This window comes from Halichoeres trimaculatus, unplaced genomic scaffold, assembly GCF_033239565.1.
Source record: "Halichoeres trimaculatus isolate MK-OKI-2021-1 unplaced genomic scaffold, fHalTri1.1 fHalTri1_scaffold_20, whole genome shotgun sequence".
NCBI classification, from domain to species: Eukaryota; Metazoa; Chordata; class Actinopteri; order Labriformes; family Labridae; genus Halichoeres; species Halichoeres trimaculatus.
In genome coordinates, this window is record NW_027437198.1 from 6,477,810 (window position 1) to 6,503,643 (window position 25,834).

The 25,834-nt window shown below is 37.9% G+C and overlaps 4 protein-coding genes across 4 annotated transcripts; 3 read left to right on the plus strand and 1 right to left on the minus strand.

Moving 5' to 3' along the window:
• Positions 1 to 1,669: 1,669 nt before the first annotated feature.
• On the plus strand, positions 1,670 to 6,133 carry LOC141809771 (transmembrane protein 180-like). The gene is made up of 7 exons (XM_074696957.1): positions 1,670 to 2,092; positions 2,557 to 2,871; positions 2,971 to 3,399; positions 4,188 to 4,342; positions 4,437 to 4,520; positions 4,689 to 4,832; positions 5,594 to 6,133. Exons 1-7 carry the CDS (start codon positions 1,877 to 1,879, stop codon positions 5,733 to 5,735), a joined length of 1,485 nt encoding a protein of 494 aa, XP_074553058.1. The 5' UTR covers positions 1,670 to 1,876; the 3' UTR covers positions 5,736 to 6,133.
• A 2,631-nt stretch (positions 6,134 to 8,764) lies between these two features.
• LOC141809772 (transmembrane protein 180-like) lies at positions 8,765 to 14,914 on the plus strand. The gene is made up of 7 exons (XM_074696958.1): positions 8,765 to 8,932; positions 9,629 to 9,943; positions 10,051 to 10,479; positions 11,402 to 11,556; positions 11,646 to 11,729; positions 11,964 to 12,107; positions 14,773 to 14,914. The coding sequence occupies exons 1-7, from the start codon at positions 8,765 to 8,767 to the stop codon at positions 14,912 to 14,914; spliced, it is 1,437 nt and encodes a 478-aa protein (XP_074553059.1).
• Positions 14,915 to 16,372: 1,458 nt separating this feature from the next.
• LOC141810236 (transmembrane protein 180-like) lies at positions 16,373 to 21,702 on the plus strand. Its single transcript, XM_074697648.1, has 7 exons — positions 16,373 to 16,836; positions 17,296 to 17,610; positions 17,717 to 18,145; positions 18,457 to 18,611; positions 18,698 to 18,781; positions 18,999 to 19,142; positions 20,310 to 21,702. Exons 1-7 carry the CDS (start codon positions 16,669 to 16,671, stop codon positions 20,449 to 20,451), a joined length of 1,437 nt encoding a protein of 478 aa, XP_074553749.1. The 5' UTR covers positions 16,373 to 16,668; the 3' UTR covers positions 20,452 to 21,702.
• A 137-nt stretch (positions 21,703 to 21,839) lies between these two features.
• LOC141809830 (uncharacterized) lies at positions 21,840 to 24,643 on the minus strand. The gene is made up of 6 exons (XM_074697030.1): positions 24,557 to 24,643; positions 24,075 to 24,404; positions 23,865 to 23,962; positions 23,714 to 23,761; positions 23,085 to 23,168; positions 21,840 to 22,921 (listed from the first exon to the last, which is right to left on the minus strand). The coding sequence occupies exons 1-6, from the start codon at positions 24,606 to 24,608 to the stop codon at positions 22,868 to 22,870; spliced, it is 666 nt and encodes a 221-aa protein (XP_074553131.1). The 5' UTR covers positions 24,609 to 24,643; the 3' UTR covers positions 21,840 to 22,867.
• Between the last annotated feature and the right edge of the window lie 1,191 nt (positions 24,644 to 25,834).

The following is a 25,834-nucleotide window of genomic DNA, read 5'->3' on the forward strand; positions in this document are numbered from 1 at the left end:
CCTCCCTTAATACAATAATACTATCTCAAATAGTACTTGGAAAAATGAATCTTTTCTGTTCTGTGCCTTGAAACCACCTTGAAGTACTATTAATTAGTAAATTTTTCCTCCTTTGATTCCTAAAGTTGCATTAAAGGTGAAGCTGTGTGACATCCAAATGTTGGTCATTCTTTGTGGGAAACACTGTGGGTACTCAGCCAATTAGAAACTTTTAGCATTGAAGACCCACCGCTGAAAGTTCCTGGACTTCTGGAAAGCAATACTCCCTAAGCAGGGATTTTCCTAGGGGGGGGGGGGGATTTACTACCCAGGAACTAAATTTAGACCCTGGTTCCTGTTGAGGAAACGTACAGAGTTTCTGTTCCTGGGAAAAGTTCCAGCTGCTGAAAAGTACCTTTGATAACACGACAAAGATGAAACTCCAAATCCCATAAGAGATGACTCCCTGTCCATCGCTGCTGAAACTGAAAAAATTTAGAGGAAAAGAATGATGAATCAAGACCTTTCTTTGTGGTTGATGTCATGAGCATTAGACTCTTCTACGGCTTTTGCTAATGTCCTCATTTCCTCCATCTTTTTCATGACATTTGTGTTTTCTTTCAGTCAGGATGACAGCATTTTAAATCATTAGCTCCTCTTGTTCCCTTTGAGTGAAAGACCCATATGATGTGGACATTTACTCCATGAATTGTCTCATTTAGATAAAATTACTGCTCTCACTCCAAAACAACAATCATTTCAGCAAATTGTACACAGTGTAGTCCATCATAAGTTTTTAAGAACAGTGGGATGGGTATGACTCAGACTGTCTTGAAAAATCGTCTTACAAATACTTTTGTTCAGCTCCTTCCAAACATGTATTCATCTCTATCTCCTGCAGCTGCTGTCTAATTCATTCTCTTCTTGTCATAGCTTATCTTTCAACAAAAACCATCACTTTATATAAACTGTTGGAGATTCAACAAAAAAACAAACATATATTTTATTTCAATCAGGTCCTGAATTGTGGATGAAATACTGCACATAACAGCTCTGACTGTGAAGTTTGTCAGTAACCCTCAGAAACCTAATATTTTATATTACTATTATATAATATTTATATTTTGTAATGTGAACATGCTCATTTTTTTTTCTTTTAAATTTTTTCTCATTAATGACGTCAAATATCAAAAGTCAGACAATCAGACTAAGGGTGCGACCACAGAACCGTGCAGCTCTTACCGTGTTCAAGGTCCTGCGATGTGTACCAAAGCTCCCCATGCCTGTCAAACTCTTCCTCCAAAATCATGTCGGTCAACATTTTCTAATATTGTGGTGAGGAGAGGGTGTCCTCCTACGGCAAACCCTACACTGAGGTGTGTGTTTTATTTGCAGAGCCAGCGCCAAGTGTAGGCAGGACGTCAACTACACACATCCTCCTTGAAAGACTGTTGTCTCCGGCAACGTGGCAACACTTAAATACTCCTTATCCTAATATTCTCATCTCATTGGAAAACTCTATAGTAAACATTAAAAAAAAAGTCTAGTAATAAGTGTGGCTTCCTGCTTTCACTGACAAGCACTTTTTATTATCCAATCACAAAGCAGAAAATTTATCAGTGCGGCCTCTCAGCCAATCAGAGATTTGATTGGCTATCCTCTGACCCTCCCAGCCCGGGAGACATGAAAATCGAGTTGCGCTGGTTTGAGGCGATGTTCTGCCAAATCTGGGACGATGTACCCGGACATCCTTCGATACTCTCATCGCTTATTTGTTCAGATACACAGATCATATTCTCTGCTGCGAGCTTGGTGTAATATGTAGCAATGTTAAACTAGAGCGCACGGTAACGTTACATGTTACAAGCGTCCGCTGGGTTTTCTGTTGCCTGACCCGATGGTAGAAACAGCAGAGAAATCTTCTGCAGGTGAATTATCCGAAAAAATGAGTGCAGTCCGACTCATTAGGAACTTTGGAGTCAACCATGCAGCTCTGGCTTATGCCATGACTACACTTGGAGCATGTATGATTAACACTATATTTGGCTTCTACTATGTCAAGCTGTTTGTTAACAAGTACAAGGTGTCAGAGGCAGCATTCCACAAAGCACAAGTAAGTATTTTAACTTATTACCAGTGATGAACAATGATGCATTATTTTACTCCAGTACAAAGTTGCTCTGTTAAAATATACCTTGAATTGAATACTTGAGGTACCTGCTTTCTGAATATTCTTGTACACAGACTGATCTTTTAAAAAATCTTGAAACTTTTTTTTATTTTCATACAAATCAAACGAAATCTGGCGAAAAATTAAAGTAGAAATTCCAAAGTCCAAATACATTTGTTATATGAATTGGTGGTATTGGTAATAGTTTATCGTTTGCATACTTAGAAACCCCCTGTGTAGTTGTGGGTCTTGTTTTATCTGCACTCAGCTTGTTGTGCCAGAAGTCTAATGGCATTGTTTTTATCTTTGTTGAAAAGCAGCAAAATCAAAGTTTTTTAGTTTTTCATTTAGTTAATGCAATGAAACCTTCTATATGTGTTTTCCTGATGATCCACTTGTCTCTTCAGATTGTGTACATGGTGTGGAACGCAGTCAATGACCCACTCTTTGGATACCTTCAAGATAACTCCAAGATGCCCTGCTGTTCTCAACGTCGTCTCTCCATCCTGTACGGTGCCCCTCTCTATTCGTTGACTTTCCTCTTGGCGTGGGTCCCATGGCGGACCTACGAGCCTGGTGATTGGCTATGCGGCCTGCATTTGACAGTGACGCTTTGCGCTTTTGATAGTTTGTTGACTTTTGTACTTCTGGCCCAGAGTGCGTTGTTTGCAGAGATTTCCAGCCAGCACCAGAACAGACTTAGACTTATAAAGTACTGCCAGGTAAGGGAACCTGTTGTTTTTCCTCAGTTGCTTTTGAAGCTTAGGATGCAGTAATTAACTAAGCTTTTCCTCCAACACCCCATCTCTGTTAATTCTCAGGTGGCTCATCTTTTTGGCTCTTCCAGTATTCTCCTTTGTGGTATTATTTCTAAAAACATGGAGGACTTTACAACTTTCCAAGCCTACACAGTTCTGATCGCCATCCTGAGCTGTGGCTGCATGCTCTACACAGGTTTCTACAGTGAGAGCCGCTTTGACAACAAAGTATCCCAATCAGATGAACAGCAGTCTACAGACCAGACCTCCAGTCAATCAGGACCCTCCTTCTCCAATTTGAGAACTTTGATCTGGCAAATCCTCATCAACAGGGACTTCCAGATATTTGTCTTTATGAACTTCCTCCAAGGTCTCAAGTCAGCTTTTTTCAATAATTTTACCATAATTCTTACGGAGCACCTGATTCCTCCAGATGTGCTTCCATCATTGGCCAAAAGCATCATGTATGGAGTTGGATTCATCTGTCCACAGGTAACTTCCTCTGGTTCCAAGACTTTACTCTCGTGATTGTTTTTAAGAGAGGTCCTTAAAGACAGAGGGGCTAAACCTTTATTTTATTTTATTATTATTATTTTTTTATATTTATATTTTTTTTAAATATATTTTTTATGGTCCATCAATACAGAGCCTGACTGGCCCATCAGACAATATAGGCAAATGCTAAGGGCGACATGGCCTTTAGGGGGCGCCATAAAATCAGGAAAAAAGTTTCTTAAATTCTGTAAACACACTCCAGTAAATAGGATTAATTTTGTCTTTTTAATGTATTGAAAATATAGGATTGACAGGTAAAAATTTTAACTAAAAGAAAAAAAATAATAATAAAAAAAAGATAAAAAAATAAACTAGACACAACAAAGCATCAAAAATCATTTAAAACTGAAATTGAAATACTTCTATACAATCTTTCTTAAGTAGTACTTTATTTAAGATATAAAAAAAAAATTGTTATTAATTGAGAAGTACTTTGCCAAATGATCTATTTAAGTTACCTCAGAACAGAGTAAATGGACTAAGATTATGATTTATTACAACTGCAAATCTTAATACTGTCCAAAATAATCACAGTCACACAGTTTTGGTAAATTGTGCAACATTAATGTGCAGTGAGTGGCATGTTCTCTTTTAAATTAAAGTCAATGGTATAAAAATCTATGTTTCACTTATTTTTTCTAGCAGTCAAATCATTATTATAATTATAATAACAGTATAATTTTCTTCATTATATATTGATTCTAATCCCTTGTCTTCATCTTCAGCTGTTGATATTGAGCTGTCAGAGTCTACTCCAGGATCTTGGTTACTACAGGATCCTCCTCCTGACCTTCTACACAGAGGCTGCTATTGCAGTGGTGATGCTCGTAATTGGTCTTCAGCACTACTACATCCTTGTGTTTTTCCTGACTGTTAACATGTAAGAGTGTTTGTTGTATGTTTTTATTTGCAGAAAGAAAAAAAGCCGCTTTGAATAAGCTGTACGTTTATTGTCTCCATAATCTTCTACACAGGATCATTGTCCATGCATCTGTCAGTCTTTTCAACATGCCTGTGGCTGACATCATAGACTCAGACATGCAGAAGTACAAGCGCAGGTAAAACAAAATTAACAAAATTATAAAAGTAAATAATTCATATTATAAAAGTAGCATTTCTGATGCAGCTATGTTCTTTTGTCCTTTAATGAGATTTTAAAAAACATTATTTAACATGTATATTGGTTTTCTTGACCTCTATTACTGTCATCTTTTCCTCCTCTGAAGTTCCCCACTCTCCTCCATGGTGTTTGGGACAAACGCCCTATTTACAAAGCCTGCCCAGTCTCTGTCTCCCATGCTGGTTCTCAGCATCCTCAACCGGTTTGGATACGAACAACTGAAGGATGCAGGAAGTGCTTCAGATCCAAGGTACAAAGACTTTCTTTCTTCTTAAATTCAACAGCTTAGGTGACTTAAAATATCCCTTAATCACTTATTTTTGTGAAACAACCCGCTTTGAGCTAAGCATGCAGGTGCAGCTGTTTAGACTGATTTTAGCGAGCAACAGTATCACAAAAAATAGAAGAACATTATTTTTGGAGAGTTTGAGTCACCACAGACCTGTAGATGAAAGACTGCGCAGCTGTCTCTTATCTAGAAGTCATTGTTTTAGACCACAAAGGAGCAGCAATGCAATATTTAATGTAATAGTGAACATCATACATTTCATTTCATCAAACCCCTTTGATTACTCAATCAAGATGATGGTAACCTCCTCAACCCCTTTAATCAGGTTTTTGAAACGGTCTTAAAATGCAAGATAGTTAAATTTCAATTAAGTGATAAAAGATATGAGTTCTGTTGAAATCCAGTAATCAATAGTGATTGTAAAGGATCAAACATTTGAAAACTCGTTTTTTTTTCACAGGTCATTTTTAATGTTACACCGCATAGAACCAAAGAAACATTTGATGTATTGTCATTCCTTTTGAGTTTCAAGGTATATCTGGTGCTGACAATTATATATAAAACACTGAAATATCAACAGAAACCTCAAAGCAGAGTTAAAACAGGAACATAAAAAGATCAGCACAGAGGCCAGAAGAATAAAAATAATCAGAGCATATCAACATGGTAGAAGAAATATCTCAAACAGTAAGTATCAGTGAAAAGTGTCTTCTTGTTTGCAGTGCCTTGGAGAGCCTCCGTGGTACCATGTTTTACTTGGTGTGTCTGGTACCAATGTGCATCTCTGCTCTGCAGGCCGTGGTTTGGAGGCCGTTTTCAATACGCAACAGTCACATAGTGGAAGCAAAGTACATTGACAAGTAACTGTAGAGTTTCACAATCAAAGAATCTTATATCCAAGAAATCGAGGTTTGTACTGACAGTTTGTGATTAAACAGTGAATGAATGACTTGTCTCGTCCAGCTAGAACTCTGGACCAAATGTTGGGTTGATAAAAACTTTATTTTTCTGGGGAACTTCTTCATCTCAACAAATTCTAATTCTAATTGTTTCTGTCATGTAAAATTAAATAATTTCATACAGTTCTATTTCCATTTATTATTAAACCTTACAGAAACCCCAGGTGGTTGGATATTGCCTTTATCTTCATACATTTAAAACTCCAAGTATCTGTCAGAAAAAAATAGTCTGTAACCCTAAGAATTCTTCCTCTCTTAGGACATTATCTCAAACAGTACTGTAAACTCACCTGTAATGTGACTTTAAATCGACTTTAAGTATAATTACATTTTAACTTGTTTTTTTCTTTGGTTACCAAAGTTTTTAATTAAAGGTTGATTTGTGTACAAATGTTGGTCTTTTTTGACAGTGTGTGAAGTGAAAATACTGTGGAAACTCTTCTGATCAGAAATTTTGGTATTTAAAATATCTAAGCACAATTCAGGATCTAAATCTGTAGGTTATCAGTATTAAATGCAGTATTGGACGGTACTGCACTTAATACCCAAGGTGTTCATTCCAAAAAAGTAGAATATTCTGAACAAAAAACATTTTTCTTAATGACTCAAAATTAGTCAAGCTACACAGATTTTTAATGTCATATTATTACATTTGTCTTATGTATGTTTGGTTGGACGGTGATGGCAAGAATCAAATTCACCATTAATGGCAGCCTCTACCTTGATTTTAGTTAATGCACAATTATCCCACTCCCAACTCAGTTTGTTTTGTAAATTTGTATATAATTTTGAAACAAGTAACTGAAATGAATGTCTACAGGTGAACAATTAAGCAATTAAGTGTTGAAACTATGAAACTGAAACATGCATCACCTAGAATGGGAATGTTTTGCAAAGAAACTCAAATTTTACTAAAATAAATTAATTAAAAAAAGAAAAAGAAAAAAAAAACTTGCAGGAAATTAAAAAATGTGAATACTACAGTGTTAATGTAGAAAATAATGAAAAAGATACTTGGTTAGTTTTTGGTCGACATCATCCTTATCGAGCTAAAATGTGTCCAAACGACTGACACTGAATACCTTTTGGGTACAAGCTTTAACTTTTTTCATTATTTAACCTTATTTAACCAGGTTAGTCCTGTTGAGATCAGAAGATCTCTTCTTCAAGCTGCTCAGGTTGTGTTGTCAGCTCGATGTTTGAGTGTTCCTTCATGATGCTTCTGTTCTGAGACCTGCTAAGTCCTGCCGAATCCAACCACAGTCTGATACTTTAGTTGGGATTAGTTGGGTAAAAACAACTTTATTTACCTTAAACCAGTGGGGAGCATCCTACTTTTTCCTTAATAATCAATGTTTTTTTTTTCCCTGAAACTCAAATAATCACACAAGCTGTGTATCAGAAAACAATCAACTATGAGCATTCAGACCGCCTTAGGATCTTTACTACATGAGTATGATTGTGACTGTATCCCAAGAACAGACCTTGATTTCTCATCGAAGTCCACCTGTTTGGGCTTGTGTTATTACCTTCGCCAAGGAGGTTATGTTTTTTGGAGAGCTTGTCTGTCTATCTGTCTGTCTACGAACAACATAACTCAAAAAGTAACAAACAGATCTTGATGAAGTTTTCAGGAAATGTTCCAAATGGAAAAAAGAAGCAGTGATTAAATTTTGGAAGTGATCCGGATCACCGTCTGGATCCAAGATTTTTTTTTTAAGTATTCTTTATCATTGTGAGATAGGGCCGTTTTCACCATATGTGTATATAACTCCACGATGAAGACAAGGTCACAACAATTTCTGGCTGATGTAAAAGTACAATCCAGACCCTGGAAATATTCTGGATACTAAGATCCAGAATATGAAATATGTACTAGGTCATCATAATTTTCGACACTGTCAGGAAACAAATTATCGTACAAACCTGCAACTAACACAAAGTTGTAGCAGACAGTCTGCTGAAAGGGAGTATAACATTAAAGTCGGGCTAAAGTGTTGGTGACAATCACAATATGTCAAGAAAAATGATGACCTGTTCGTAGCCAAAGTTTGATAAATTATTACCTGTCAGTGGAGGAAATCATAAAAAATCACAAATTTTGACAAAGTTTAGGATGCGACCACAGAACCGTGCAGCTCTAACCATGTTCAAGGTCCTGCGATGCGTACCACAGCCCCCCGTGCCTGTCAAACTCTTCCTCCAAAGTCATGTCGGTCAACATTTTCTAATATTGTGGTGAGGAGAGGGTGACTCCTCCTAATGCAAACCTGACACACAGGTGTGTGTTTTATGAGCAGAGCCAGTGCCAAGTGTAGGCAGGACGTCAACTACACACATCCTCCTGGGAGGACTGTTGTCTACGGCAACGTGGCAACACTTAAAAAGGCCTACTCTAAACATCTGCTAGGTGGTGGTAATGACTAACAATGACAAATAATACACAATGCTTACTTAGTGTTAAATTAAACTCTTAAACACTGTTTAATATCCTCATCCCATTGAAAATGCTCTGCAGTTAAACATTTCAAGAAGTTAGTAATTGGTGTGGCTTTCTGCTTTTGCTGACAAGCATTTTTATTATCCAATCGCAAAGCAGAAACTTAAACCACGTGATCTCTTAGACAATCATCGATTTTTTTTGTTATCCTTCTGCCGCCCAGGCTGGGAGACTTGAAAATCGAGATTTACTGGTTTGATTCTATTTTCTGCCGAGTCTGGAAGGCTTCTTGTTGTTCTCGGGACATTCAGGGCCCAGATACAGATACACACAGAGATCAAACAGCTCAGCTTTAATATGAAGCAATGCTAATCTAGATTGCAAGGTAGGGTTACATTTTAGAAGTGTCTACTTAATCTTGAACTTCAGGTGACTGGGATTTCTATTTGCCTGACTTAATGGTCACAACAGCAGAGAAACCTGCTGCAGAAAAAATGAGTTCAGTTCGACACAAGAGGAACTTTGGAGTCAACCATGCAGCTCTGGCATATGCCATGACTACACTTGGAGCATGTATGATAAACAGTATATTCAACTTCTACTATGTCAAGCTGTTTATTAACAAGTACAAGGTGTCAGAGGCAGCATTCCACAAATCCCAAGTGAGTATCCTGACTTATTACCAGTGATGGACAATGATGCATTATTTTACTTCAGTACAAGTGAAAGTTGCACTATTAAAATATAACTTGAATTGAATACTTGAAATACTTGCTTTCTAAATATTCTTGTACACAAATTAATCTTTTAAAGAATCTTGAAACTTTTTTATCCACACATGTACCAAAAGTAATCTGGTGAGAAATTAAAAGTAGAAATTAAAATCAAAAATACATTTTTTCTCACAAATTGGTGGCATTGGTTATAGTTTCTTGTTTCATGTGTGTAGTTTCTTGTTTTTGTGTTCATGTGGTAAAAAATATCAATTTGTTAACTAATACAATTTTTGGTTTCTTTTTCAAATTTTTAATATTAATTCTTTGATTTAAACTTGCATTGCTTCCATCATGGAAAATCGTCTTCTCTTCCACTCCCTCACAGTCACAAGGATGCATTCAGGTACCCTAACATGGTACCTTTTATTTTTTTGTGAAATGGTACCTGGTACTTTTGACAGAATTTGGTCAGTGCCTATAAAAGTACCTAATTCAGTACCCATCCCTAAATGACATACCTTGTCATCATGTAGCTCTCAGAAAAGCAGCAAAATCAAAGTTTTACATTATTTCATTTTAGTTAATGTAATTGTTATGAAACCTCTTTTGGGTGTTTCACTGATGATCCACTCGTCTCTTTAGATTGTGTACATGGTGTGGAATGCAGTCAATGACCCACTCTTTGGATACCTTCAAGATAACTCCAAGATGTCCTGCTGTTCTCAACGTCGTCTCTCCATTCTGTACGGTGCCCCTCTCTATTCACTGACTTTCCTCCTGGCCTGGTTCCCATGGAGGACCTACGAACCTGGTGATTGGTTATGCGGCCTGCAATTGACAGTGACACTGTGTGCCTTTGATAGTTTGTTGACGTTTGTACTTCTGGCCCAGTGTGCGATGTTTGCAGAGATTTCCAGCCAGCATCAGAACAGACTTAGACTTATGAAGTACTGCCAGGTAAGGGAGTGTAACCAGATCAAACACCTGTTTTTTTCCTTAGTTTTCTCTGGAGCTCACACTCCAACTATCCATTCCTCCAATGCTGTATCTCTGTTAACTCTCAGGTGGCTCATCTTTTGGGCTCTTCCAGTATTCTCTTCTGTGGTATCATCTCTAAAAACATGGAGGACTTTACAACTTTCCAAGCCTACACAGTGCTGGTTGCCATCCTGAGCTGTGGCTGCATGCTCTACACAGGCCTCTACAGTGAGAGCCGCTTTGACAACAAAGTATCCCAGTCAGATGAACAGCAGTCTGTGGACCAGACCTCCAGCCAATCAGAACCCTCCTTCTCCAATTTGAGAGCTTTGATCTGGCAAATCCTCACCAACAGGGACTTTCAATTATTTGTTGTCATGAACTTCTTCCAAGTTTTCATGTTGACTTTTTTCAGTAATTTTACTATGATCTTTACGGAGCACCTGATTCTTCCAAATGTGCTTCCATCATTGGCCAAAAGCATCATGTATGGAGCTGGATTCATCTGTCCACAGGTAATTTTCTCTCATATCTAATGACTTTTTGATTTTCTTTAAAAGTGTGTCAGTTTTTTTCCCTCCTACAACTTCTCTTTCCCTCTCTTTGTGCCCCTCTTTAATTTTTAGTCACACAACTTCTTTTAAAGACATCCAAATAGTGCAAGTAGAAAACACCTATCAACATTGACTATAAAAAATGGACGTTATCTTCTGGGCTCAAAGTGATGTTGCACAAAAACAGCTCCCCTTGGTGACTGGCTGCATAGTAGGTTAAAAAAACAAAACAAAACAAAAAAACTGTCTCCCCAGCCAATCCAGATGGGCTGTTGTCAAACTTTTAAAATTAAATACACCTCGTAGAAAAATTCTTTACATCCATGTGCTGTGGCAATAAGAAGATGTTAGGCTGCATTGTGTTCGAGTCTTCTTTGTTCTGAAAAGTTTCTTTTTAATTAGTTATTCGACTTAAACAGTGGAGCTTTATGTCACGTTTCACAATGATTGACAGCTGCTGTTCTTGCAGGGTTTTTTGGGAATAGTAAGATGATCTAGAGCCAAGAAGAGTTTGTCACCTGGCTCCACTCAGATTCCTTACTGCACAGACTCTGGCAGTGGTTTTGGCTTCAAAGCTGTGCAGTGGTAAAAAGCAGGGCCGTGTTGTCCATTCTATAAACAGCCTATGCCCATTGATAAGTGGAGCAGCAGGAAAGGTAGACTGACCATCTGCAGAATGTGTGTTGTCTTTGACCCACTACTCTGTCAGAACAGTGGAGACAGTCGGTCCAAATGTTTTACTGAAGACTTCCTGTCAGTCCAACATTGCTCCTTAGACAGTGCTGTTGTTTTTTGTCACCCGAAAGAAATACTGATAAATAATCAGCAAAGTTTGAATAACTCTTCATTATGTGTTGGTTCTAACTCTTGTCTTTATCTTCAGCTGTTGATATTGAGCTGTCAGAGTCTGCTCCACAGTCTTGGATACTACAGAGTCATCCTCCTCACCTTCTACACAGAGGCTGTGATGGCAGCTGTGATGCTCATACTTGGTCCTCAGCACTACTACGTACTTGCGTTTTTCATGACTATTAACATGTAAGACTATATCTGTATTTGCAAAAAGAAAAAAAAAGAGCCTCTTTGATCAAGCTTTTAGTTCATTGTCTCCATAATCTTTTACTCAGGGTAATTGTTCGTACAGCCTTCAGTCTTTTCAACTTGCCTTTGGCCGACATCATTGACACAGACATGCAGAAGTACCAGCGCAGGTAAAAAATAAATAAATGAATGAAGAAATCAGTTAATGACCAATTCTTATTTATGCTGTAACATTCAGTGCATGGAAAATTAAAATAAAGGAACAGCACCTTTTTGCAACCAGTTACGAATCACACAATTACAAATTTTTGCATTTTTTTTTTTCAACCTTTAATGAGACTGAAACAGTTTTGTTTAACAAGTGGATTGATTTCTGTATAATTTTATTTTCTCCCCCTCTGAAGTTCTCCACTTTCCTCCATGGTGTTTGGGACAAACGCTCTGTTCACAAAGCCCGCTCAGTCTCTGTCTCCCATGCTGGTGCTCAGCATCCTCAACCGGTTTGGATATGAACAGCTGAAGGATGCAGGAAGTGCTTCAGATCCAAGGTACTAAGAGTGTCTTGCTTCCTTTTAATTTAACAGTTCAGATGAAACATAGATTCAAAATAAAACAGATGGTATTCTTGCATGAATCATCAAACACACACAAACACGTTTGTAGTTTATTGCCTGTCTTAATTTAGTAATCCCCATCTGATTGGTCCAACATTTTTACATTTTTACTGTGTAGCCCTTCCTGGATACCATAGACAGGCCTCCACAGCATCGTCCTGCTTCCTGATGCTTCTGTGATGTTAAAAAAAAAAAGAACACTGTTGCAGTCCTAAAATCACTTTTAGGGCTCTAATTTCGTGGCGCAGCGCAGGGGGCGCAAGCCTGGCGCACCCTGCGCAGTGTTAATTTCGTGCAGCGCACCACCCTGGGCTGCCAATTTGACAATTTGGTAGACCGTCTACGAAGAGATGGGTGTGATTGCACGCCAGGGGGAGTTGACGGTGCACCAGGGGGAGGTGTCAGCAGATTCATGTTGGCACAGTGACAATTTCATGCCAAAAAAGTGCGCTGAAAGCTCACCAGCTCCAACCTAGTCTATCCTCGGCACAAAGCGGAGCACACCCCACGCAGCAGTAATTTGGTGACAGGCGCACATGTGGGCACATGTCAACAAAGCCTCAGAGGCAGGTTTCCAGAGTGTCAGGCACATTTTAATGCAATAAACAATCACAGCAATCGCTATTTAATGTAACCGGCTGAACCAGCATATACATTTGTATCTATACTAATTTTCCCGTCACATCTGATGTCAGATTAAAGCTGTTTGTCATAATGGAAAGTTAACCTGACGGCAGCTGGAAGTTTGACGCACATCTTACAGTTAAACAATAAACAGCCTTAACATCTGATACTGAGTATATATCTGGTTCTCTCATTTCATTTAATTCAAAGAAAAGAGGGAGAGAAAAGATGAAGAAAAAAGAGACAAAATAAATGTATGTCACTCAGGATTTACCCGTGATTTCCCATATTTCTCTGTTTTAGTCTTTATTTTTAACGTGATCTAAAAAGATGGAGTACATTGTTGTAAGGAGGATAAGGTGGAGACACTAGGAGAGTATACAGTATATCACCAAAGGTTCTGCTATTTGGTGATGACAAACCAGGAGTGCAGGTGGATCAAAAGTATTCTGAATGGATAAGCCAGCTGTGTAACTGTCTCTTCATTTTGTACTCCTATTAATGACAAAGGAACAGATTACATCTATCCCGGGAGCTGGCCCACACGGTGACGCGCTTCGTGTCCTCCGATGCCCCCCGCTGTCCATTCTCCTGCTGCAGGGACAGCGGCTCTGACCGTCTCCGCTGCCGGCTCTTTCCAGCATACCTTCCGCAGTGCTGGGGATCACTCAGACCAGTCAGACGCTGTGCCTCGGCCGCAGGGCATTTAAAGGCGAGGAGAGGTGCTAATTTGATTGGTGAAAACAGCACTGCTGTGTTAAACCCCCTCACGGCTTTTCTCCTCCCTCTCTGCCATTTGCTCGGAAGGAGGCGTGGACGTGCACCTCTGCTCCCCTCTGCGCCTTGACTGCGCCTCTCTAGGCACTGCAGGAAACTTGCAAAGTGCGCTGGTCACGTCCTGTCCGCGCGGCGTAGGCCGGCGCAGGGCAGGTGCGCCTGCGCTTGCGCCTGGTCTACGAAATTAGAGCCCTTAATGTCAAAACTCTAAAATGGCTTAGTTGATAAGTCAAACACAATTAAAATATCCCTAAACTACTTTTTTTTTAATTTAGCAACCAGCCTTGAGCCTAGCATGCAGGTGCAGCTAGTCAGACTGATGTCATCGAGCAACAACATCACAAATGATAGAATAACATTATTTTGAAGAGTGTGAGTCACACAGACCTGTTGATGAAACAACAAAAGCTGTCTCTTACCCAGAAGTCATTGTTGTAAACCACAAGGGAGTAGCAATGCAACATTTATTAAGAAAGTAAACATCCTACATTTTTTATCAAAATCACTTCATTCCTTAACCAAGATGTCAGTGACCCTTTTTACTCTGTCAGTAAGGTTTTAAAACTGTTTTAAAATGTAAAATAGTTAAATATTTATCATGTGATTGAATATAGAAGTTACTGTTAAAATCCATAAATCATTTAGGGGCGAGCCTTGTGGGCCAGCACTGTACTAAGAGTAGTGACAAAGTATACCACAATATTTAGTCTGCTAAAAAAGTATGAATCTGGTGTTTTTGTGTTGATGTGTGCTCCAGAGTGCCCCCTAGGTGAGAAACATAGCCCCTACAGCTGCTTTTAACCACAGAACCGAAATTTCATGTCAAGACCTATAAAAAAGTCTCATATCCACATGATGAAATCCAAAGAGAAAGTTTGGAAATATCAGTTAAATGTTGTATATTTACAACACACTGGCCTTTTTCAAAGATTTGTATTAATATTAAACCATATAGAGCCAAAGAAACATTTAATTTGACTTTTCTTGCTGAGTACCAAGGTACCAGCAGTTTTAATTGTAATAGAGACATTAATAAAAATACACTTAATATATAAAATGTTGCAATATCAACAGAAACCTCAAAGTCCTACAGAGACAAACGGGAACAGGAGCAAGCAGGCTAGCAGGATAAAGACAAAAGTATAAATATAGTCATTGTATCAGTAAACATCAGTGATAAGTTTCTTCTTGTTTGCAGTGCCTTGGAGAGTCTTCACGGTACCATGTTTTACTTGGTGTGTCTGGTACCAATGTGCATCTCTGCTCTGCAGGCCGTGGCTTGGAGGCCATTTTCAATACGCAACAGTCACACAGCAGAAACAAAGCACATTGACAGCTAACTGTAGAGTTATACATTCAAAGAATTAAATATCCAGGTAACTGAGGTTTGCACTGATGCAGTTTATGATCAAACTTCAAATAAATGAAATGTCTCTTCCACCCATAAATCTGGACCAAATCCTATAGGTTTAAAAATACTTTACGCATAAAACCCTGTTCCTCTCAACACATTCTGTCATAGTCCTCACACTGACCTCAGCTACTTTTTTATTGTACAAAACCCCAACATTTTATAGAGGATGTACTCTGCATCAAAAGACTAAATCCTAATGATCCTTAGAAATCTTTTGTACTTTACAGAAGAGAACCTGAGCATACTGAAAATAAGTTTGAAGTTGAGAAGCTAGTGTCAATGGATAATGTGAAGCTCATGAGATGTACTTCTCTCTGGAGCGTCATGTGAAGACTTGATGACTGGGATCAGCTGATCACCACTGGATCATCTGTCAGTCAACTCTTACAGCTGTTTTTGTGTCTGCACATGTGCGCTTTGATAACTAATAAAAAAAAGTAACTGTGCTTTGTCTCTTTTTTAACTTGTTTAACAAACACTTTCAGGTGAAGAATACTTAAACTCTATTCTGTGTCCTATTTAGAACCAAGCAAACCACTATACCAGTAAAATGCATCATTAGATTACTTGGCATTCATGGAGTGTGTATCTAATTGTGAACTCTTAAAGATACAAATACAACCTAGTTCATGGTGTCTCAGGGAAAACTGAATATTGTTTATTTATTAGATTTCAGGGAACATAGACTTTCCTCTCAGTTACATGTTTTTTTTTATTGAGACATAGATAAACAGGGAAATGAATACGACTGATCATGAATATTTATTTTCTATCCTTGTTATTGAACTATATGAATTATTTTGTTGAATTTGACCAAAGAAGACCTGGGATTGATTCTCTATTTGATTTTATGACAGTGGTGCTCAGTATTTTGTGCTTAAAACTCAACCCCTTTTTATCTCAGCTCTATGGCCTGTTTCAGAACTATCCTGCTCACTGTTTTTAGCTCTGTTTTTCTGTGATGAGTCTTAATATCGGGGTTTATAAAGTACTTCTGGTGTCCCGGGGGGGAGGAAGGAAAGAGAACACTGCAGTTTAACGCTTTGTGAGTCACTCACTGTTGTCAACGGCAACGTGGCAATACTTAAATACTCCCCAACATCCTGTAGGTGGCAGTAATAACGAGCAACTACAACTAAAAAACGAAAAAAAAAGTTGTACTTAACTTGCTTTATACTAAAGTTTTGAAAATTATTTGGTATCGTCATTCCATTGGAAATACTCGACCTTTACACATTTTAGAAAGTTGGCACAATTGGTGTCACTTCCTGCTTTCGCTGACAAGCATTTTTATTATCCAATCACAAAGCAGATACTTCAACCCACATGATCGCTTAGCCAATCAGAGATTTGTTGTCTTTTCCTTTAACCCGCCCAACCCGGTAGACGTGAAATTCGAGTTTGGCTTGTTCGAGCTTATATCTTCCTAAGCCCAGGAGGACTCCGAGCCTACCCGGACATCCTTAGACATTCTCAATGCTTATCTGCTCAGATATACAGACAAAATTTCTCAGCTTTGCGTAAGAGCCAGGTTTAATATAAAGCAATGCTAAACTAGATGCCAAGGTAACGTTTGTGAAAAGCGTTCGCTGTATCGATCGACAGGTGTCTGGGTTTTTGGTTGCCTGGACTGCTTCGGTGACAGCAGAGAAACCTGCTGCAGGTGTATGCTCCGGCAAAATGAGTTCAGCCCGACACAAGAGGAACTTTGGAGTCAACCATGCAGCTCTGGCTTATGCCATGACTACGCTTGGGTCGTGCATGATAAACAATATATTCAGCTTCTACTATGTCAAGCTGTTTATTAACAAGTACAAAGTGTCAGAGGGAGCGTTCCACAAATCCCAAGTGAGTATCCTAACTTACTATCAGTGATTTATAATGTTCCATCACTGTCGTCAAAGTTGTCATTACTCTAATACAAGTAAGAGTTGCACTGACAATATACAACTTAAGTTGAATACTTGGAGTAGCTAACTGCTTTCAGAATGCTTAAGTACACAAGCTGCTCTTTAAAAATACTTGAAACTTTTTTTTTATTTTCACATGGATCAAAAGGAAAACTGGTGAGAAGTGAAAACTAGAAATCTAGCAAAGTCAAAAATATATTTGTGTTTCCAATAAGTTGCATCAGTAATAGTTTCTTGTGTGTGTACTTTAAAAACCCTTGTGCAGTTGTGGGTCTTGTCTTGCCTTCACTCAGCTGGCATTTGTTTTGTCATCATGTAGCTCTCAGAAAAACAGTGTTTCACTTCAAAAATGCAATAAAACCTACTTGTTTTACTCATGATCCACTCATTTCTTTAGATTGTGTACATGGTGTGGAATGCAGTTAATGACCCACTCTTTGGATACCTCCAAGATAACTCCAAGATGTCCTGCTGTTCTCAACGTCGTCTCTCCATCCTGTACGGTGCCCCTCTCTATTCACTGACTTTCCTCCTGGCCTGGTTCCCGTGGAGGACCTACGAACCTGGTGACTGGTTAAGCGGCCTGCATTTGACAGTGACGCTTTGCGCTTTTGACGGCTTGTTGACGTTTGTACTTCTAGCACAGTGTGCGTTGTTCGCAGAGATTTCCAGCCAGCATCAAAGCCGACTCAGACTTGTGAAGTACAGCCAGGTAAGGGAGTGTAACCTGATCACAACCTGTTTTTTTTCCTCAGTTTTCTCTGGAGCTCACATTCCAACTATCCATTCCTCCAATGCTGAATCTCTTTTATTTTTAGGTGGCTTCTCTTGTTGGCTCTTCCAGTATTCTCTTCTGTGGTATCATTTCTAAAAACATGGAGGACTTTACATCGTTCCAAGCCTACACAGTTCTGATCGCCATCCTGAGCTGTGGCTGCATGCTCTACACAGGCTTCCACAGTGAGAGCCGCTTTGACAACAAAGTATCCCAATCAGATTCACAGCAGTCTGTGGACCAGACCTCCAGTCAGTCAGAACCTTCTCTCTCCAATTTGAGAGCTTTGATCTGGCAAATCCTCACCAACAGGGACTTCCAGATATTTGTTGTCATGAACTTCTTCCAAGTTTTCATGTTAGCTTTTTTCAATAATTTTACTATGATCTTTACGGAGCACCTGATTCCTCCAAATGTGCTTCCATCATTGGCCAAAAGCATCATGTATGGAGCTGGATTCATCTGTCCACAGGTAGTTTCATCTGGTGCCATACTCTTTGATTCTGTTATGTTTTTAAATTGAAGTCTTTGAGTCTTTAAAAAAGCTCAACTAATGCCTTGTTATCAAATCTGGTGGTAGTCAGTCAAAATGTGTTTTACGAAGGATTTCTTTTACAACACTGCTCATGATACAGTGTTTATGTTTTTATTCCAGCCAGTGAACCAATTTACACTTAAATGAGTGCTCTGCACATTCACCATCAGAGAAATAAAGGTGAATTGCTGCTTGTTTTTGCGGTATATTTGTAAAGATGTTTCTTTATGCATTGCTTTCATTTTCAGCTCTTAATATTGAGCTGTCAGAGTCTGCTCCAGGGTCTGGGATACTACAGAATCATCCTCCTCACCTTCTACACAGAGGCTGTGATGGCAGCTGTGATGCTTGCACTTGGTCCTCAGCACTACTACATCCTGGCATTTTTCCTGACAGTTAACATGTAAGAGTATGTTTTCATGTGCAGAAAGAAAAAAGAGCCACTTTGATTGAGTCATATGTTCATTGTCTCCTTAATCTCTTACACAGGGTCATTGTCCAAGCAGCCTTCAGTCTTTTTGGCTTGCCTTTAGCTGACATCATTGACACAGACATGCAGAAGTACAAGCGCAGGTAAAACAAAAACTAACAACACAATAATAATAATATTTTGTATTTTTATTTTTACATTAAGGCAACAGCACCTTTTTTGTAACCAGATATGAATCATGATATTACAAATGTGTCGAATGTAGCCATTTTCTTTTTTACCTTTAATGCAATAAAAAACAACTATTTAAAGTGTGATCTGATTTAATGTAACTATAATTTTTTTTCTCCTCCTTTGAAGTTCCCCAGTCTCTTCCATGGTGTTTGGGACAAATGCTCTCTTCACAAAGCCCGCTCAGTCTCTGGCTCCCATGTTGGTTCTCAGCATCCTCAACCAGTTTGGATATGAACAGCTGAAGGATGCAGGAAGTGCTTCAGATCCAAGGTACTAAGAGTTTCTTTTTACTTAAATTTAACGGTTTAGGTGACTCAAAATATCCCTTAACTACTTTTTTATTAAGCAACTCACTTTGAGCAAAGCAGCTGATCAGACTGATGTTAGTGAGCAACAACATCATAAAAGATAGAAGAACATTATTTTGAAGAGTCCTCTGGATAAAACACTGTAAAGCTGTCTCCTACCTTTAAGTCATTGCAGGGGTGGAGCAGTGCAACATTTATTTGAATTATTAATCTTAAAGTAGACATTATATGTAACGTACATTTCACTAGACCTATTTGATCCCTCTGGTCACAAACACTTTCAAGTCAAGAAGATGCTGGCCACCATTTTTTTTTTACATTTTTATAAAGGATTTTAAAACTGCTTTAAAATAATAATACTAATAATAATACACTTTTTTATGGAGCACTTTTTAAAAACTCAAAGACACTTTACATGGAAAAAAGATAAAGTGCAACTTAAAAACAAATACAATAAACAAAATATTGAAATAACAATAAAATAGAAGCATAGAAAAACAAACAAAGAAAATAACAGTTAAAAAGTACATGAAGACAGCAAGGTCAGAGAGATTGTGGCTGAAATATGTTGGTTTAAGAGATGTTACAAGCAGTGTGAATTAGATGAGTTTTTAATTTAGTCTTGAAGATGGAAGAGTCAGTGGTATCACATGTGTCGTGGGAGTAACTCCCAAAGAAATGGGGCAGTGACAGAAAAGGTAAAATAGGTGTATTTTTATCATGTGATTGAAAGTAAAAATGCTGTTGAAATCCTGCAATTATCAGTGATTGAAAAGGATTGAGCATTTGACAACTCCATTCAAGAATTATCACGCTTGCATTTTCTAAAGGCCAGAATTAAAGTGTATAAAGCCAAAGAAACATTGCATTTATTGTCTTTTCTTAGTGAGCTCCAAGGTGTATTAGGCACTGGCAGTTGTAAACATGATAGTGACAGTAATGAAATTACACTTGATGTATATAAAAACTTAAATATCAACAGAAACCTCAAAGCACTGCAGAAATAACACAGAAAGAATTAAAGATCAGCACAGTGATCAGCAGAATAAAAACAATCAAATCATATGAACATGGTAGAAGAAGTATGTCACACGGTAAATCTCAGTGATAAGTTTCTCCTTGTTTGCAGTGCCTTGGAGAGTCTTCATGGTACCATGTTTTACTTGGTGTGTCTGGTACCAATGTGCATCTCTGCTCTGCAGGCTGTGGCCTGGAGGCCGTTTTCAATACGCAACAGTCACACAGTGGAAGTAAAGTACATTGACAGCTAACTATAGAGTTGTACAATCAAAGAATTAAATATCCAGGAAATTGACGTTTGTACTGATGCAGTTTATGATCAAACTTCAAATACATGAATTGTCTCATCCATCTTGAAATCTGGACCAAATGTTGCAGGGCTAAGGATGCTTTAATCTCCCGTGAGACCCTGTTCCTCTCAACACATTCTGCTATAATCCTCACACTGACCTCAGCAACTCATTTACAGCAAACGTTTTACAGAGGATGTGCTCTGTGTCAACAAGACCAGAGCCCAGTTGTCCTAAAAGACCTGATGTATGATACAGAGGAGGGACTGAGCGCGCTGAAAATACGTTAATAGTAAAAATCTACCACAGAAATTGACACCAATTTTAAGTGGGATTCCTAAACAGGTGATTCTTTCTGAACATGGAGGAAGGAGTGTGGAATATTGGCCAAAATGAGATGTACATGTATGTGACGTGCTTAGGAATGTATGATTTTTTTTTTAAATTGTCTTTTCTTTTATAAACAGTACTAACTGTTTATCTGTGATGTTTACTGGTTAAAAATGATAATCTGATATGGTGGATAACACAAACTAAGAGCACCTTATATATTAGGATAGCTCTCAGTCATTGTATAACCTTGGCAGATACCAGCATCATCAAATTCAGCAAACGCTGGGTGAAGCTGTGAGTACTGTCAGGCACTCAATGGGTTTGTTCTGATAAATGAAACAATCAAATAGAGTGCTTAGAAATTGAAACTCTGAGAAGCTTGTTTAAATAAGTAATGTGAGGCTGGTATGAAGTTTGATATGAAGTAACCTGTTGAATCAAACAAAATCACTTCAAGAAAATAACTTAGCTTGACTTTGTTTGATGAAAACATGATGTGAGATTAAATTTGACTTGACTTTATTGCACTTTATTATCAAATGTTTTTCTGGGTTTGCTGTGACTGTTTCTTTTTTTATACACATGAAAACAAAATGTTATAAGCATGTCATCTTTGCAGTAAACACAATTACCAAGTGCAATTAATACTCCAGACATCTTTATAAGTTTAGCAACAAGGTGCTCTGACTTTTGCCCTACGGATGCTTGGGCACAAGAGGACTGGCATGTTTTGGGAGAAAACTGTTTACTTTTCCTTGTAATAATGGCCTGAGTCCACTGAAAGCGTAGTTTTTACAGGCAGTTTGCTATTTTCATTCCACAATAAACCGATCAGCAAAGATGCCTTTAAACTTTAATTTTTTTGAATATATATATATATATATATATATATATATATATATATATATATATATATATATATATATATATATATATATATATATATATATATATATATATATATATATATATGTATATGTATGTATATATATATATATATATATATATATATATATATATACATAAAATATAATCTCAGGCCTGACCGGACTGACAGAGAGGAGGACAAACTCTCAGCTGATGTTTGGCTGAAATGTGAAAACAAGAACCCACACTCACGTTCCATACAAAGCCTGACTGATACACTTAATTTGAATGTGAAGGGAACAAAAATACTGACATACTGTACCTGTGGGTCTTTTCACAAAACTTAATAAGCTTCTTTTCATACAGTTCTATCAGTTCTATTTGTATTTTTCCACATAGCAGGATACCTCACAGAAATACCAGTTGGTCTTTATCTACACACATTTTAAATTTCCAGGTATCTTTCAGAGAAAATTAGTCTCTAACCCAAGAACTCTGCCTTTCCTCTATTATAGGAGTTTTTTTTTGTAAATATTACTGTAAAAAAATTGAAACTCATCTGTAATGTTCCTTTGAATTAACTAGTAGTGTAATCAAATTTTCACTTTTTTTAAAAAACTTTTGTTACTGAAGTATTTCATTAAAGGTGGAATTGCGCAACGTCCATATGTTGGTCATTCTTTGTGGTTGAAATGAAAACACTGTGGGAACTCCACCAATCAGAAACTTTCAGCATCAAAGGCCCGCCCCCTAAGTTCCTGGACTTTTGGAAAGTAATGCTCCCCAAGCAGGGACTTTCCAGAGGGGAGATTTACCACCCCGACCTTAATTTAGACCCTGGTTACTGTTGACGAAACACAGAGTTCCTCAAAACATCTGTAGTTCCTGGGTAAAGTTCCAGCTGTCGAAAAGCACCTCTAATAACACAAAAAACATTAAACTACAAATCCCATAAGAGATGACCTCCTGTCCGTCGCTGCTGAAACTGAAAAATTGGAGAGAATGATGAGTCAAGACCATCCTTTGTGGTTGTTGTGTCTGACTTCATGAGCTTAAGACTCCTCTGTGGCCTTTGCTGATTTCCTCATTTCCTCCATCTTGTTCATGACTTTTGTGTTTCCTCTCAGTCAGGATGACGGCGTTCTAAATCTGAAATGCAACACCCTCGAAATGCAGCTCAGACGTTTTGGTAAATGTCATCAGTTGAGTTGTTGTAATCTACACTTTCAGCCTGAAACATAAAAAACAAACTTGTGATAAAAATGACAATTAAGTTACACATTTTAAGTCTGTGCTGTAACACAAACCATGCAGAAGTTCCATCTTTACTTCATTTCTCTGAAAACCTCAACATGCTGCAACATTTACTCAACCTGGGAACAGTTTCTACTCACAGCTTGTTTCTCTCTCTGCTGGCTGTTTCTGCTGTGGATTTCTTGCAGCACATCACGAAATTGTCTCTTTTTAGTTGAGTTGCTCTGTGGAGACAGTTTGGAAGAAATTCATTTAAAAATCACGAGTGTGGGCTTTTGGAATTTTGTGATATTTGTCATTTGTGGTGATGTCAGCGTGGTATAGGTTCATGTTCCTCTTTTTGTGTTGAAAACATAGTGAAAGAGGATTAGGGCCACATGGAAAATTATAATTATAGTCTCAGTTTCAGACAAGATTTTTCTTTTATTTTAGAATTACACCAAAACTCTCACTCAAGTTTTAATATATAGATCTCTGTTAAAACCTCGGAATTAAATACTTTTACAGGAAATTTATAGTGGTTTTTCACTTCTTAAAAAAGACTTTGAATTTTTAAAGGACAAGTAAGAAGTAGGAAGTTAACCTTAGCTATTCTATCCAACCAATAGCTAAATGCCATAATAAAAAAATAAAAAGACTTTTTTAAGTGAAGTCAGAAAAATTAAAGGTAGAATCATCAAAAAATTCAATTGTGACTGTAGTGAAAATACAACATGCAGCCTTGAAGTTTTTCTATAACCAATCAAGAAAAAAAACTCTAATTGATTACCTGAAGAGTTTTGGGCATCTTTCTGCAGACACTCATACTGCAGCCGTGCTACAACACAGGAAAACAAGCTGTTTTTACATTTATTTTATTTTTTTTTTTTAATTCCAATTCATCATGATACGACATTTAATCTTATTTCTTCTTCTTATACCTTCTTGATAATAAGTGTCACCAGTGCTAAGCTGTAGATGGCCAAGAGGACAAACGACGACCACAGGAGAATATCCCTCACCATCACATTAGCTTTTTCTGACAACAACAAAAAGCTGCTTTAATCAACAGAACTAAATGTTATATTTCCACTTCATCATATTAAAAAAAAAAAAAAAAAAAAAAAGTATCTTCTTTAAAACACCCGTACCTGTCACAACCAGAGTAGTACCCAGTCCCACAAGCTGGTTGCCTGATGCTCGTCCTGGTAGCGATGTTGCTGCACAGTGGTAGATCCCGCTGTCATTACCATGAAGAGACTCGATTCGTAACGATGCTCCTTCCAGGCTGTATTTCTGTGGGTTACTATGCAAATTTAGACGAAGATGTGAGTTTTCTCTGAAACAGAACCACTCAAACTGCGGATCTTGTGTTAAGCAGTGTGAGCTCTTGGTACATTGGAGAACAACACTTTGCCCTGATTTTTTCTGGATCACCCTCTTTGGCTGTGATAAGCAGCTTTCATCCTTCCTCATGCTCTCTGAAATAAAAAGACATTGAATAGTTTTACTTCACTGAGATAAGTTCAAGCAAAAGATATGATTCTTGAGACACACATATATTATTATCTTAACAAAAAAATCCTCTGAACATGTCTCCCTAAATACTCAAGGTATAAAAAGATGTTTTTACCTGTCACTGGCAGACTGAAGAGCAGGAGCGTAAACAAAAGTGGCTGCTCCATTTTTGTCGCTCGACAACTTGTAAATGATCTGAGTATTCCTTGCATAAGGTTGTCTAAGAGGCTGACACCATGGGAAGTAGGTATATTGTACTTCCTCATCACTAAGTTCCTGCTTCTGCTGAAAAAAAAGTCCATGTGTAGAAAATGTTGAGTCAAGACGTGTTTTTGCTCCTGAATAGTTAAACTTGGCAGGAGCAAAAACAAAGCTGTTGGGCATCTAGAGGTCAGTCCCCACCCCATTCCATGCACCATGTCCAGTATGTCTTGTCCAAAAACATGAATAAGTATTTAAAAATCATTTAGAGAAAAATACTAAAATTATTTTTTGGGCATGAAACATTCATAACAACATAAAATAAAAATGGGATATAGAAATTGATATCCCACAAAGCAGTGAAGCAGTGAATAATTTTTTGTATCTATATTGAGACTGGTGTGGCACACTTTTGTGAATATCCTTGGCTTATTTTGGGAATAATGCTAAGGGTCTGGGTGGCTGGAGCCAGGTAATGTAGGTACATTAAAAATAGGTATTTTCACCCTGATACATAGGTTAGTCTTTAATACTTTCAAGGCAAGGCAAGTTTATTTGTAGAGCACAATTCATACACAAGGCAATTCAAAGTGCTTTACAGCTAAAATAAAATAAATCACAGTAGGCAAAATAAAATCATTGCATAACATCACATCATAAAACATTAAAAATGATTAATTAAATTAAAAGAGGAGAGTGCAGATAAAATACTTTCAGTTGTTCTGGCGGGCTGTTCCAGATTTTGGGGGCGTAAAACTGGAATGAAGCCTCACTGTGTTTAGTTCTGACTCTGGGCACCAGCAGGAGAACCCTCCCTGAGGTTCTCAGAGACTGCGTTGGTTCATATGGTTCTAGCATGTCCGAGATATACTTTGGCGCTAGACCATGAAGGGACTTGTAAACAAGCAGAGCTGTTTAAAAGTCTATTCTCTGAGCCACAGGTAGCCAGTGCAGAGACCTGAGCACTGGACTAATATGGTCGTATTTCCTGGTTTTGGTCAGGACCCGAGCAGCAGCGTTCTGGATGTACTGCAGCTGTCTTACAGCTCATTTTGAGAGTCCAGTGAGCAGGCCGTTACTGTAATCTAACCTGCTTGAGACAAATGCATGGATCAGTCTCTCTAAGTCAGGTTTAGACACTATTCCTTTAATCCTGGCAATGTTTTTGAGATGGTAAAAAGCCGCTGATGTT